The sequence below is a fragment of the Labrus mixtus genome, chromosome 1 (assembly GCF_963584025.1).
Source record: "Labrus mixtus chromosome 1, fLabMix1.1, whole genome shotgun sequence".
NCBI lineage: Eukaryota > Metazoa > Chordata > Actinopteri > Labriformes > Labridae > Labrus > Labrus mixtus.
In genome coordinates this window covers 6,122,119-6,134,227 of record NC_083612.1, presented here as the reverse complement: position 1 = coordinate 6,134,227, position 12,109 = coordinate 6,122,119, and the positions used below count along the sequence as shown (strand labels likewise).

Here is a 12,109-nt window from a genome sequence, read left to right as displayed (position 1 = left end):
CGACATGCAGAAAAGGGCCGGGGTTGGATTAGAACCCACGGCCGCTGAGCATGAAGACTCCTGCCTCCATACATGGGGGGGGGGGGCACGCCATAACCGGCAGGCTATCAGCGCCCCACCTACACATCATTTTTGAGTCCAGGTAGCACTCCTTCTTAGAATTCTTAGAATAGGTTTTTTTCTATAAAATTTTGAATTAAAAGAGTAAGAAAACTACAGAAAAAGCAGCAAAACATTAACAACCGGGGAAGAGATATAATCACTATTTCAATGCAAAATTGATACATTCTACATGTCATGGGTACTAGCTCACATATAGCCAAATATATATCATTTTAAACAACAGATATACAGATATATTTAGATTTAGTTATGAGACCTTTTCCAGCACCTTAATACCTGTCTCTAAATATGAAATGCCCTCCCAGACCACCAGAGGGCGCTACCGCCTGCTGAGATATTACAAAAAGCTTTACCTGCATGTACTTGTTTTTATGCTGATTTTTAGCACTCATCCTTCTTAATGCTTCCTTTCTCACTTCATGTTCCTTGACTCTCCTGTCTGCTCTTACTTCTCTTTTATGCTCATGTCCTTACTGTTTGCATGTTTTCTTGACTCTGCAGCACTTTGAGCTTTACTAAAGTGTCTAACAAATAAAATCGTATGATTATTATTATTATGATTATTATTAAATGTTGGTCCAAACGTGTGGAAAATCTTTGTGGGTTGACTCAACTTAAAAGGCTTTAAATATAAAGAACAAGAGGAAGAATTAATCAAATGAAGAAAAGAGAAAAAAAATCTGGTTTAGCAAATATGAATTATGACCAAAATAAATTCCAATTAGTCTTCTTTTTATTTATTATTTAATTAATATTTAATTTAATTAATATTTAATGTAATTAATATTTAATTTAATTTAATAATTTGTATTATATTTTATTTTTTATATATATTTATATTATTTTATTAAATTATTATATAACGTGTTTGATTGTATTATTAATTTAATTCTAAATATTTGTTTTCCTATTCCAAAATTCCGGAAACACAACCTTTGATCCCCACGCTGTAAGCCAATCAGGAGCGTCCGTCTGGAGGCCTCATCCAATCAGATGTCACAGAGCGCTATTTGAAAGCTGCTGCTCGTCTCCGTGTTGTTAATGTTTACCTTCAGATATCAGCGGCGACAGAATCCTTTTTCAGTACATTTTGCTTCTCGGGGCTGAAATCATTTCTAATTTTGAGCTCGACGTCAAACATGTCGTCTGTTGAAGTTCGTGCCGTGGTGAGTTTCACTGACTTTATTTATATTTTCACTGTTTTACTGCATGTTAGCTCGTGAATGCTGTTGCGTTTGGGTGAGCTAGCTAGTTAGCATTGTGAGCTAACTCTACAGTCTGCTCCGGTTTTGTGTGAATGTGCTCTTTTAACGCAAGTTTTAAGACATTTTAGACCCGTTAGCGTGGTCTTAGCTTCTTCTGAGTGTCTCAGCTGTGTGTCTTCTTTCTCTGCCAGCAGCTTCCAGCCGCAGAGAACCCGGTGAAGATGGTTAAAAACACGACAGCAGGTGTGAGGAGAGCCGCTCTGGGAGAGATCACAAACGTCCCTGCTGCAGCAGTCAACACGAAGGTATCACAAAACCACACAGGCCAACTCATGATGCATAAACTGGATGTTATATATCTAATTAGCACACCTGGTCTTATACTGCACTATTTGGCCACACGTATCTGAAGGTTTGTTGCTCCTAAAGGGGAGAACAAGACGCTGCAGAAACACCTTTTTACCTGCAGCCGTAGCACTTCACAAAGCTAGCTCAAGATGACTTAAACCTTGCAGCCAATAATCATAAACTCAATTTCTTCTTCTCCTTAGAAAACGGGACGAGCCAAAGCATCAGCCAAACCGTCATGTGCCCAGAAAGTCAAACCCACATTGGTCCAGGCGGTTCCTCCACTGGTCCAGGTACCGGCTCCTGCAGACCCCCTCCCCTCAGTGTCAGAGGAGTCGGCTGACGTGTCCATGAAGGAGGAGGCGGAGCTGTGTCAGGCGTTCTCTGAGGCGCTGCTCACCGTGCAGGACGTGGACGAGCTGGACGCAGACCAGCCCCAGCTCTGCTCGGAATACGTCAAAGATATCTACAAGTATCTGCAAGTCCTGGAGGTGATTAACCCCGGATCAGCTGCTCTGTCTCACCTGCATCCATTTTTAAATCCCTGCAGGGCGGCGCTCGCCCTCGTTCCTCTCCTACACACCTGTCTTATGATATTTGTGTTTTTAGTAAGCTACAGTTCTTTATCGAAGTGTCTTAAACTCGGACCACCTTTCCTCCCCGTGTCCTCAGGTGGAGCAGGCTGTACGGGCGAACTACATGCAGGGTTATGAGATCACTGAACGTATGCGTGCTCTGCTGGTGGACTGGCTGGTCCAGGTTCACTCCAGGTTCCAGCTGCTGCAGGAGACTCTGTACCTCACGGTGGCCGTCCTGGACCGTTTCCTGCAGGTAACACCTGACTGATGATCACTTCTGTGTGTTTCTTTGAACGTGAGCCGTGTAGAAACTCTGGTCCTCCTGTGCTGCAGGTCCAGCCGGTCTCTCGCAGGAAGCTGCAGCTGGCCGGTGTGACCGCCATGCTGGTGGCGTGTAAGTACGAGGAGATGTACGCTCCGGAGGTGGGAGATTTCGCCTACATCACGGACAACGCCTTCACCAAGTCTCAGATTCTGGAGATGGAGCAGCTGGTTCTGAGGAGCCTGAACTTCGAGCTCGGTCGTCCTCTTCCTCTGCACTTCCTCAGAAGGGCGTCCAAAGTGGGCAGCGTGAGTTTCTGCACAAATCTCCCACAGAAAAACAAACTGCCATTGAACTCCTCTTCATCCTGCTTTTTGTTCCTTTGCCAATTACATCCCTGATCACCTGAAGTCAGGTGATCAACGTCGTCTTTTGTTTTGATTGAGATCGCCCTGGTGATGTAAATTTTTCCCCGAGCGTAAACTTATTTTATAAAAAGCAAAATAATTTTTCAGTCAAATATTTATTTTTTGCTTTGATCCATGTGCTGCATGTCTTTATGTCTCAGTCTGATGTAGAGCGCCACACGCTGGCCAAATACCTGATGGAGCTGACCCTCATCGACTACGACATGGTCCACTACAGACCGTCTGAGGTGGCGGCCGCCGCCCTTTGTCTCGCCCAGCTGCTGCTCGACGGCGTGCCCTGGGTGAGTCTGGTGGAGCTAAACGCTTTAAAGAAACCGTTTTAAGAGTAATCTTTGTTTAATGTTTGTTTCTGTGTCGTCTCAGTCGGCCACGCAGCAGCATTACTCCACGTATGACGAGGCTCACCTGAAGCCCGTCATGCAGCACATTGCCAAGAACATCGTGACGGTGAACGACGGGAAGACGAAGTTCCAGGTGAGACGGTTTAGACCACAAACACTCAGACGTTATGGTTCAGTCTGGATGTTAAACTCAGCCTGTCTTTTGTTCCCGTGCAGGCGGTGAAGAACAAATACTCGAGCAGCAAACTGATGAAGATCAGCCTCCTCCCTCAGCTCAAGTCGGCCATCGTCACCAACATGGCGGCCGCTGCGCTCAAACCCTGAACTGACCTCTTAATGAGGACGATTTTCACTCGCACTTTATTCAAGCTCGACCGTCCTGAGGAAAAGCTTCACTACTTTTTAATAAAATGTTTTTATCATTCTGGATCTGCGCTTCATGGTTTCTTGAACAGCTTGGATTTTTCATTTACTTTTTTAATTTTTTTTTTTTTTTTTTTTTTTTAAATGAAGTAACCGGAGACGCTTCACAGCTTCCAGTCAGAGATTGTTTGTGTTCTTTCTCGTTTATTTGCGCTCGGTGCTCTACCTCATGGAAGATCATTTGGCTCTTTTTTTTTTTTTAAATTTGGTTTTCTCTCAAATTGGCAGAAATGTTCTTTTAGCGAGTTTTGTGCTCAAAGATTTTATTGTGAACTTTCCGTTCTTGGTTTTTGATATCTCTGTTCTTAATACTGAATAAAATCTTTTAGCTCTCTTAGCTTATCTCTGACTCGTGTTTCTGGTTAAAATAAACTGCTGACTGACCTTCAGCTTTAGCGGGGTCCGCTTACGTCAGTGGTGACTCTAGAGTCTGTTGGGGGGCCCTTCATTGGGGGCCCCTCCAACCAGCGCTCATCACAGTCCCAATGCTTACTCCTCCTCTTCACTTTTCACTCTGAGGTGATAATTCCTTATTTTCCTTGGTGACTTGTTGACAAACTTTCTTTCTTCACATCGATAACTGATGCAACACTTGGCAGGGCACAGAGTGAGTGCTGTCAGATGGGGCCCCCTTAGGGAGGTTTCCTACTGTCATTGCAAAATTTGCACATTTTGAGTTACTGCTGTTGTTTGCAGGTTGTCAGCTCTCGGTGGGGGCCATCCCACTGGACCAGGGACCCAATCTGTTGCCCGCTTTACCTGTTGACAAGCAACGACTGAGTAATGCATTTTTTTTTTTTTTTTTTTTTGCTGTCTGTCAATTTTCACTACAAAATGCAGTTTGGTTCCGTGTCGTTTTTTTTTTTTTTTTTTTTGTTGCAGCGCTCGGTTATAAACGGTGCAACTTTTGGAACACTGTAAATAGCCCTTTTCACACTGCTGGTTCAAGCGCCTTCAATCTGAACGTTTCGGACGTGTAATGGGGGGACAAAGTGATTTCCCCCCCCCCCCCCCTCATCATTAAAGCAAGAAAAATCTCTGAAACATCATCTTGTGTTTAGGGGGCGTGTCTCTCACTTACACCGTAACACCGGGAAGGTTGCGACCGTAACCGGGGAATAAAAGTCAAATCTACAAATGAATTGAAGTTATTTGTTCTTTTAAAAAGAGGTGTTTTCCTTCTAATCTCAGTAACGACGTGGACAAACAGACGATCAGTGGTGGTCTTAACCAGTCTTTATTTAAAATCTGTATTCCGCCCAGTCTGAGACAAGGCCGAGTATGAAAGCTTCAGATTCAGATAGCTTCAACACTAGGTACCTGTGTCAAAATCTTAACAGGGGTCCAGACACTTCTCTGTTCAGGCCTGTTATGCTGAACTCTTCATATATATAAACGTGATTCTTAAAAGACCAGAGACTTCCAGGACGTGAGCCTCGGAGTGAAGGTGAGATCTGGAATTGGTTGCCGTGGTTTTTGTTTGAAGCAGCAGCTAATCGCCTTCTACCTCAGTAACCGACACGCCACACTCCGACTTCTCTTTCCAAAAACGTTTCACTCATGAAACAAAAAAAGAACTCAGACTTTTTTTTTTTTTTTGTCTTTTTCACAGTTTATTACTAAAATAGTTGTGTGTGTGTTTAGAGCTGACAGGTTTCATGCGTGTGACGTCTTGAAGACTCTGATCATCGCAGGTGTTTCATTGTTGTCGGTGAGTTAGTTGAAGCGGACTCGGCGCATGGAGCCCACCGTGTTATTCTGGCTGCCCCAGTCTGAGAAGTTGTTGTAGTCTTTCTTCTCCAGGATGTAGTGAGGTCCTCTGTAGTTCGGCTCCTGATACACCACCCACCTGGGCGCACACACACACACACACACACACACACACACAGGGAGGGGGAGGTTAGATAGGCGCTCTTACAGCATGCAATAAAGGAATACGTTTCTACTCTGCCTGCATCGTGTAGTGTTAGACTCACGCTCCGCCCAGCACGCGGATGGAGGCGAATCTGTTGAGGCTGTGGCGGCTCATCAGGTTGGGGATGTCGTCCTGGATCTCCATCTTCTTACCAGAGAATCCGGCTCGCTCGAACAGCTGGGCTTTGGCCGGATTGTTGTCCTGAAAACACGACAGAAAGAAACAGCGTGAGCGAGTGTTTCTGAACATAAAGGTGTTGTTGTTGGACCCTCTGCTGGGGGCTGGTTGCACCACTTCTCTCAAAGACCAGAAGTAAATCTTACGCCTGGTCAGGAGGAGGCGTGCGGTCAGAACCCAGGCCGTCACTATAGCAACGACATTGGGACCCGTTTGAACTTATTGACGAGCTGTCACCGGACTTCAGTTAGAATCCTTTCTTAAGACGGATCTTAGCTTTTAGGAGTTAAAGGAGCAATATGTGACTCTGACACCTAGAGTTTAAAAATGGGTACTGCAATCTAAATTCAAAACATTGGAGAGAGCTGTCTCCCCATACATGTTACATACTGCTCCTTTAAAGTGATGCTTTCTTGTCATTTCTCGCCTGCCTCTAAATTATATGTATATATGTTATATATGTTCCTTTGGCTTGGCACCAGTATTATTGTTTTAATACTCATCACATGTGCTGAATTACTTCTTCATAACCGACAGATTTAAATCCTGGATCAACTTCATTCACCTCATCATCATCATCATCATGTGTGTATTTTTGAGAAGGATGTCCAGTTTCACCTGTTTGACGGCACGGACGGAGGAGACGTGGTCGGCCTGAGCGCACCACTTGTCGTAGCAGTTGTACTCTCCGCGCTCGGACATGTCCCACAGGTACTGACGGCCCCGGAAGTTCTCATGCTCGTAGCCCACCCACCTGCAACAGAGCACAGAGGAAACCGTCGAAGTCAGACGCACACACAGCAGGGAGGAGATAAAGATGAACAAAACTCTGCTGTCAGATCCACAGGTTTGACCTGAAAGTATTTAAAGGATGAGAATCTATCCTGTGATTGTCTTTAAATCCTTAACCCTCCGAGGTTAAATGGTAGAGCCAGTAGCTTGTTCCTTCAAAATAAAATACAGACTTCTCCTAAAGTGAAGCTGCTCCATCGTCCCATCTGGTCCTCCATACATGTGTGGTGGTGTCTGTGTCTGCAGAGACTCTGTCCTCTGACTGGATTTTACTGTTCTGGTTTGTTCTGGTTGACTCGGGACATCAGCTGATTTGGGAGCTGGTGTGTTTCCTCCAGCCAATGACAGCGCAGCAGGTGAGTTTAGGAGTGGATACAATTAAAAACCAGCTAATATGGCGGACGTGGAGTCATGGACATAGCAGCTAAGAAGAGTAAATATAAACAAACTGCAATGAAAAATGCTACTGACTCCACCTTTAAGGCTCCATGTCCACCAAAGCTCATGGAAATGTGTTAAGGTTTAACTCCTCTTAAAAACAGCTGATCAACATAGAAAGAGAGAGAGAGAGAAAGTCTCATCTTTACCTATTGAATTAAGGTTTTCTAAACAATAACTGTGTATTATTTTGCTGTAAACTTGGCCTCCTTTAATTCTCTGTACAGCTTGGTGTGACCTCTGTGCGTGTGTTGTTGATGCAGTGTCCTGATCTCTCCCGCAGGTGGTGCTGTTCACTTACGCTCCACTCTCCACCTGCACGGAGTTGCATCTCTCTGGGAAGTTCTTGTCACTGAGCCTGGTGCAGTCAGAGCTCAGGTCGAGCCGCCTTCCTGCGAAGTTCCTCTGCTCGAAAAGGGTCACCTGAGGGCGCAGAAACCACCGGAAACATTACACACACACACACACACACACACACACAGACAGAGCATGCTGGGATTTTAGTGCTGAATCAGGAAAACTCGCTGTTATTCTCATATTTTATAAATTATATAAATATGACGTGAAAGCCTCTTTATTTTCTTGTGTTTTAAACTTCCACTTGCAGAAAACGATACTCTAAGCTAATCCAAACTAACCCCCTCTCTGCTCCTGCTTCTTATTGAGCACAGAGGAGTGTTTATTTCTTCATTATGTGACAGCTCGCTATGATTTCATGTTTAAAGGGGGCGGAGTCTGCCCGCAAACTAAAGCCATTTTCACACATGTACAAAACTCCTGAAAATATATAATCTCAGGTCAGGAGGACTGCCCCTGAAATCCTCCTGATCTGGTTGTTCACACATGCTCCTCGCAGTGGGAGACTGTAGAAGACGTGAAATTTCAGTTTTGTGCAAGTGTGAAGCAATACATTTGTGTTTTCACACTTGCACAAAACTCCCTTGATTTTCGGGGCGAGCACCAAATGTTTCACTGTGAATACGTCCAGTTACACAGAGTTTCAGTTTCTGACTTTGTTGTTTTGACCGCCATCTTTGACATACTTTTATACAATTTTTCTTCCTTCACATCCAGCCTTGTGATCTCCTGGAGACTATTTCGGAGTGCATGCGTCCAAAAGGCGTGGTGTCAGAATAATAGGGAAAAAAAACGATTTTCTGACTGGAAAAATTTACAATAAAAGCAACATCAAGCAGGAAAAACCTCACAAAGACATCGAATTCTGAGCTCATGCTGATGCCGAGTTGCCGCCACGTTTTACAGAAGATCACGGCAAACCTTCAACCTATCGATTAGCTCCCTCGTACTTCGTTAGGAGGTTGAAGGTTTGAACAGTTTCTATCATTTCAGAGTGACCTGAGTTAGTCCTGACGCTGCACATCATCTGTGAAGCGTCCACAATATTTCAGCTTTCCTGACCGTGAACACATGACGGCTTTGAAATGACCTCCCCTAATCTGAGACTCCAAGACCACCAAGGAGAACGTGAACGCCCCTCAGAGGATCCACAGTTCCCCGCTTATAGAAATCACACACCAGTGAAGAACATTTTCATGCTGAAGTAACTCTGTACATTCGTTTGACTCACCCTCCCACTGGACCCGTAGAAGGCACGTTGGAGCACAGACCCCAGCTTGCTGCAGAGACAGAAACATCAGTGGTGAACACTTTGACTTAAATACACCGATCAGTGGTCAGAGCAGAGAATGAGACATAAAGTTAAGACACTTCAGAGACAAATGATGATGTGTTTAAAGTCCTGAGCTGCTGAAGATCATTCTGATATTTTGATCCACAGATTGTGTATTTGTCATTTCATTACGACAGGTTTTTTTTTTTGTCTCCTCTCACTCTTTAGGTGATTTTGGGAAACTGGTGTCACAGAGAGCACAGCGGGAGGTGACACCTCTGACCCGGGGCGGGGGGGGGGGGGAGGGGGCAGGGGGGTGGTCTGACTCTGGCCTCCCTCCCCCCGGCTGGTGCACGGCGCTCTCTACGTACCTGGTTTGTTGGGCTAATCCTGGGACTTTAGTAAAGATGTTCATGTCAGCTCGGGGATCCTAAAAGAAAGCCCCTTAAATACAGCGAGGCGAGGTGAGCCTGCAGGTACCAGAAAGCTCACAGAGCTTCTGCAGCAGTCGCCCCGGGCCCCGCGACGCCATTCATATGCTAAACGCAAACATGTTTTCTGTGTGAACGCGCGCACACACAGTGCAAAGACAAAGCACATACATGCACTAGAAGTGGAGGTGTGTGTGCACGGAGAGCGTCACACACTAACATGTAAACGTGAGAGTGCAGTGCCAACAGTTTTAGATTTGAACAGGTCAGCATTTTCTGACAACAATGCTCCGTAAACAATGCTCGGCGTGATAATGGTCGTATTCATGCTTTGTGCAGGGACGCTCCAGCACACTGTATTCACTGCACAGGTCATGATCCTGAGTGTGTGTGTGTGTGTGTGTGTGGGGGGGGCTGTGAGTGCAGGTACTATGTTTGTGTTATCACCCGTCTGTGTTAAACCTCTAACAGATGTTATGTCGACATTATTCACACATCACACGTTATTAAATGTTCTTTGAGACTCAAGTTGAACTCAGTTTTCTTTGAACAGCCCGAAACCAAACGCTGGTTGATGCAGGACGATTCACAGTCGGAACAAAAGTAACACTTCAACTTTGGACCGAGGAGAGGTCATTAGTCATTAGATGCTGGGAGGGAGTTTTCACACACGCACTCCTGGTGATTTCTAGAGAATTTCAGGAGGACTGCGCCTGAAATCCTCCTGATCTGGTTGTTCACACATGCACCGTTTGAGACTTGAGCACTGTTGTTAATTAAGCCCCGTTTTCCACCAAGCAGTCGTACGGTAAACCCTGAGCTTTCTTGCTTCCGCAGCCGATCGTACCCTTCCCTGGAAAGCGGAGTGTAAACTGGAGGGACATACCCGTGTCAGCTTCTTAATAGCATGACATCATAGCAGAGCCAATAGGATCACTGAAGACGAAGAACGCGACACAGTAAACGAAGGGCAACAATGGAGGACGTCGGGGTGCTGGTGGCTCAGTGGTTAGTGCGCGCGCCCCATGTATGGAGGCCATGGTCCTCCAAGCGGGCGGCCCAGGTACAAGTCCAGCCTGTGACTCCTTTCCTGCATGTCATTTCCCTCTCTCTCTCTCCCTGATTTCCGACTCTGTCCTCTGTCCTATCTCTCCATTAAAGGCACAAAAAGCCCAAAAATAAATCTTTAAAAAAAACAAAAACAATGAGGACGTTGAGCAGAGGTCTGCCCCTCCGAGGTTGTCCATGTGGGCGGAGCTATGGCTGACAAAAGACTCTCTCGAAATTGAGGAGTGTAACCGCTGTCGCTCGGGAAGCGACGATTCCTTTGACCAATCGACGGACAGCAGTGTGTCTAGCTCCGCCCCTTAGGGTCGGATCGATACGTTTGGTATCCCAACAGAAGGGTAGCAAACAGCAGGACGATACAGGTCGGTTTGGTACCATTCCAACGTCTGACAGTGGAAACGGTACTGAGCTGAACTGAACTGGACCGCTTGGAGGAAACCGGGGATTTGTCTTTCTCGTCTCGTGCTGTTTGTTTGTGTAAAAGAAAGCCGACTCACTCACTGCAAAATAAATTTACCCATGAGTCATCGGTTTGAAGAAAGCAATGCTGCATCCTGCGACATTCAAGAACACCTGACTGAGAGAGATAGAGAGAGAGAGAGAGAGAGAGAGAGAGGTGTCAATCAGTGGTACATCACTAATGGTAGTTGTAGTCCCCGTCTGCCTAGAGTCCAGACATCAAACACCAATTCCCATAATCCCTTCGATGTCGGCGCCATCACCCCTGGCGAGTCCAGAGCACGCTCGGTTATGCTGCGAGCAACGAGCTCGGGGATGACAAAGAAATGATGTTTTAAAAATACTGAATAAAGATGGACAAAAACAGTCCAGACCAGGAGGTCACTATTAAAGAAGTGGAAAGAGGACACACACACACACACACACACACACACACACACACACACACACACACACACACACACACACACAGATGTTCATACAAAGATCGTCAGTCTGAAAAACACTTCCTGTTAGAGTTTGGATTTTGTGCAGCATGAACATATATGATTGATAAACTGCACGACTCGTGGTTGTTGAGGAAATATTTAAGAACTTGACTTCACACAAGAAATGATTCAGGGAGACTCAGGTGGCTTAAGTTGAAGAAAGTTTATATAGAAGATGAATACTCATGAGGAGATATGAATTAACAGAGCACACATGGGAACATGTGTCTCTCCAAACCCTGGAGGCTCTCTATATATCTAAAAGACGATACTAATGTCAGGGTCATAAAACCCCGTCTAAACCAGGATGTGATGTCAGCAGGCCGCCCGCTTGGAGGACTCGCTAACCACTGGGCCACCAGCACCCCCCAAACATCACAGATACGACATCAGGAGCAGGCCTTGAACGAAATAATGTCCGTACATCTAAAAAGATACAGAATTCCATCACAGTGGTTACTTTTGGAGATTTAAGAGACGTTTTTGTCTTGTGCTACGAGACTATCAACGCCCTGGAGCATCAGCGCTGGGGGGCGAAGAAAGTCAAAGTACGGACCTGCAAAGTCAAATAAAATAATCCAGTTGATATCTGTAATCTGGGAGTTTCTCCTCAACACATCACGGTTTAAAAAGAACGGATCATATAATACATGTATTGCTTCATCTTCATCCATTCATGTCCCCCCCTCCAGTAAAGAGGTGTGTAAAGTAGAATAAGTGAAATCCACGTTTAAAAATGAGTATTTCTTTGAGTGTGGAAACAGGACAGAGCCGTGCATACGTTCCATTAGAGCTGCACATGCATCAGGCTCACTAACATTAACTTTGCTTACAGTGTCAAAATCTCTCCTTTTTCCAAAAGATCTGTTAGCCGCAGCAGATTCACGCTCACACTTCACTGCCTCCCAATGGAGCGGTATTCAGCATGTGTGTGTGTGTGTGTGGAGGCAGGGGACGGGGCGAGGGCGGGGGGGTGGTGGGGGCCTGATGAATAGCAGAAAAT

General features: G+C 45.5%; 2 protein-coding genes across 3 annotated transcripts; one reads left to right on the top strand and one right to left on the bottom strand.

Annotated features, from left to right (window-relative positions):
* Window positions 1–1,130: 1,130 nt before the first annotated feature.
* On the top strand, window positions 1,131–3,714 carry LOC132977125 (G2/mitotic-specific cyclin-B2-like). 2 transcript variants are annotated; one of them, XM_061041654.1, is made up of 8 exons: window positions 1,131–1,289; window positions 1,523–1,633; window positions 1,880–2,167; window positions 2,349–2,507; window positions 2,588–2,824; window positions 3,085–3,225; window positions 3,308–3,418; window positions 3,502–3,714. In XM_061041654.1, exons 1-8 carry the CDS (start codon window positions 1,263–1,265, stop codon window positions 3,607–3,609), a joined length of 1,182 nt encoding a protein of 393 aa, XP_060897637.1. In that variant the 5' UTR covers window positions 1,131–1,262; the 3' UTR covers window positions 3,610–3,714. The 2 variants fall into 2 exon arrangements, with proteins under 2 accessions (XP_060897637.1, XP_060897560.1); XM_061041577.1 differs by having other exon boundaries at window positions 1,139–1,289; window positions 1,520–1,633.
* A 1,585-nt stretch (window positions 3,715–5,299) lies between these two features.
* On the bottom strand, window positions 5,300–9,137 carry crybgx (crystallin beta gamma X). The gene is made up of 6 exons (XM_061041453.1): window positions 9,032–9,137; window positions 8,619–8,667; window positions 7,332–7,453; window positions 6,419–6,554; window positions 5,685–5,824; window positions 5,300–5,557 (listed from the first exon to the last, which is right to left on the bottom strand). Exons 1-6 carry the CDS (start codon window positions 9,073–9,075, stop codon window positions 5,425–5,427), a joined length of 624 nt encoding a protein of 207 aa, XP_060897436.1. The 5' UTR covers window positions 9,076–9,137; the 3' UTR covers window positions 5,300–5,424.
* Between the last annotated feature and the right edge of the window lie 2,972 nt (window positions 9,138–12,109).

Excerpts from the sequence above, each read along its gene's own strand:
- LOC132977125 (XM_061041577.1), top strand. The coding sequence starts at position 1,263 with ATGTCGTCTGTTGAAGTTCGTGCCGTG. Across the intron at positions 2,825-3,084 it reads GGGCGTCCAAAGTGGGCAGC|TCTGATGTAGAGCGCCACAC; the intron begins GTGAGTTTCTGC and ends TTTATGTCTCAG. Across the intron at positions 3,419-3,501 it reads ACGGGAAGACGAAGTTCCAG|GCGGTGAAGAACAAATACTC; the intron begins GTGAGACGGTTT and ends GTTCCCGTGCAG.
- crybgx (XM_061041453.1), bottom strand. The coding sequence starts at position 9,075 with ATGAACATCTTTACTAAAGTCCCAGGATTAGCCCAACAAACCAG. Across the intron at positions 6,555-7,331 it reads GTGCAGGTGGAGAGTGGAGC|GTGGGTGGGCTACGAGCATG; the intron begins GTAAGTGAACAG and ends GCTCTGTTGCAG. Across the intron at positions 5,558-5,684 it reads ATCCGCGTGCTGGGCGGAGC|GTGGGTGGTGTATCAGGAGC; the intron begins GTGAGTCTAACA and ends GTGTGCGCCCAG.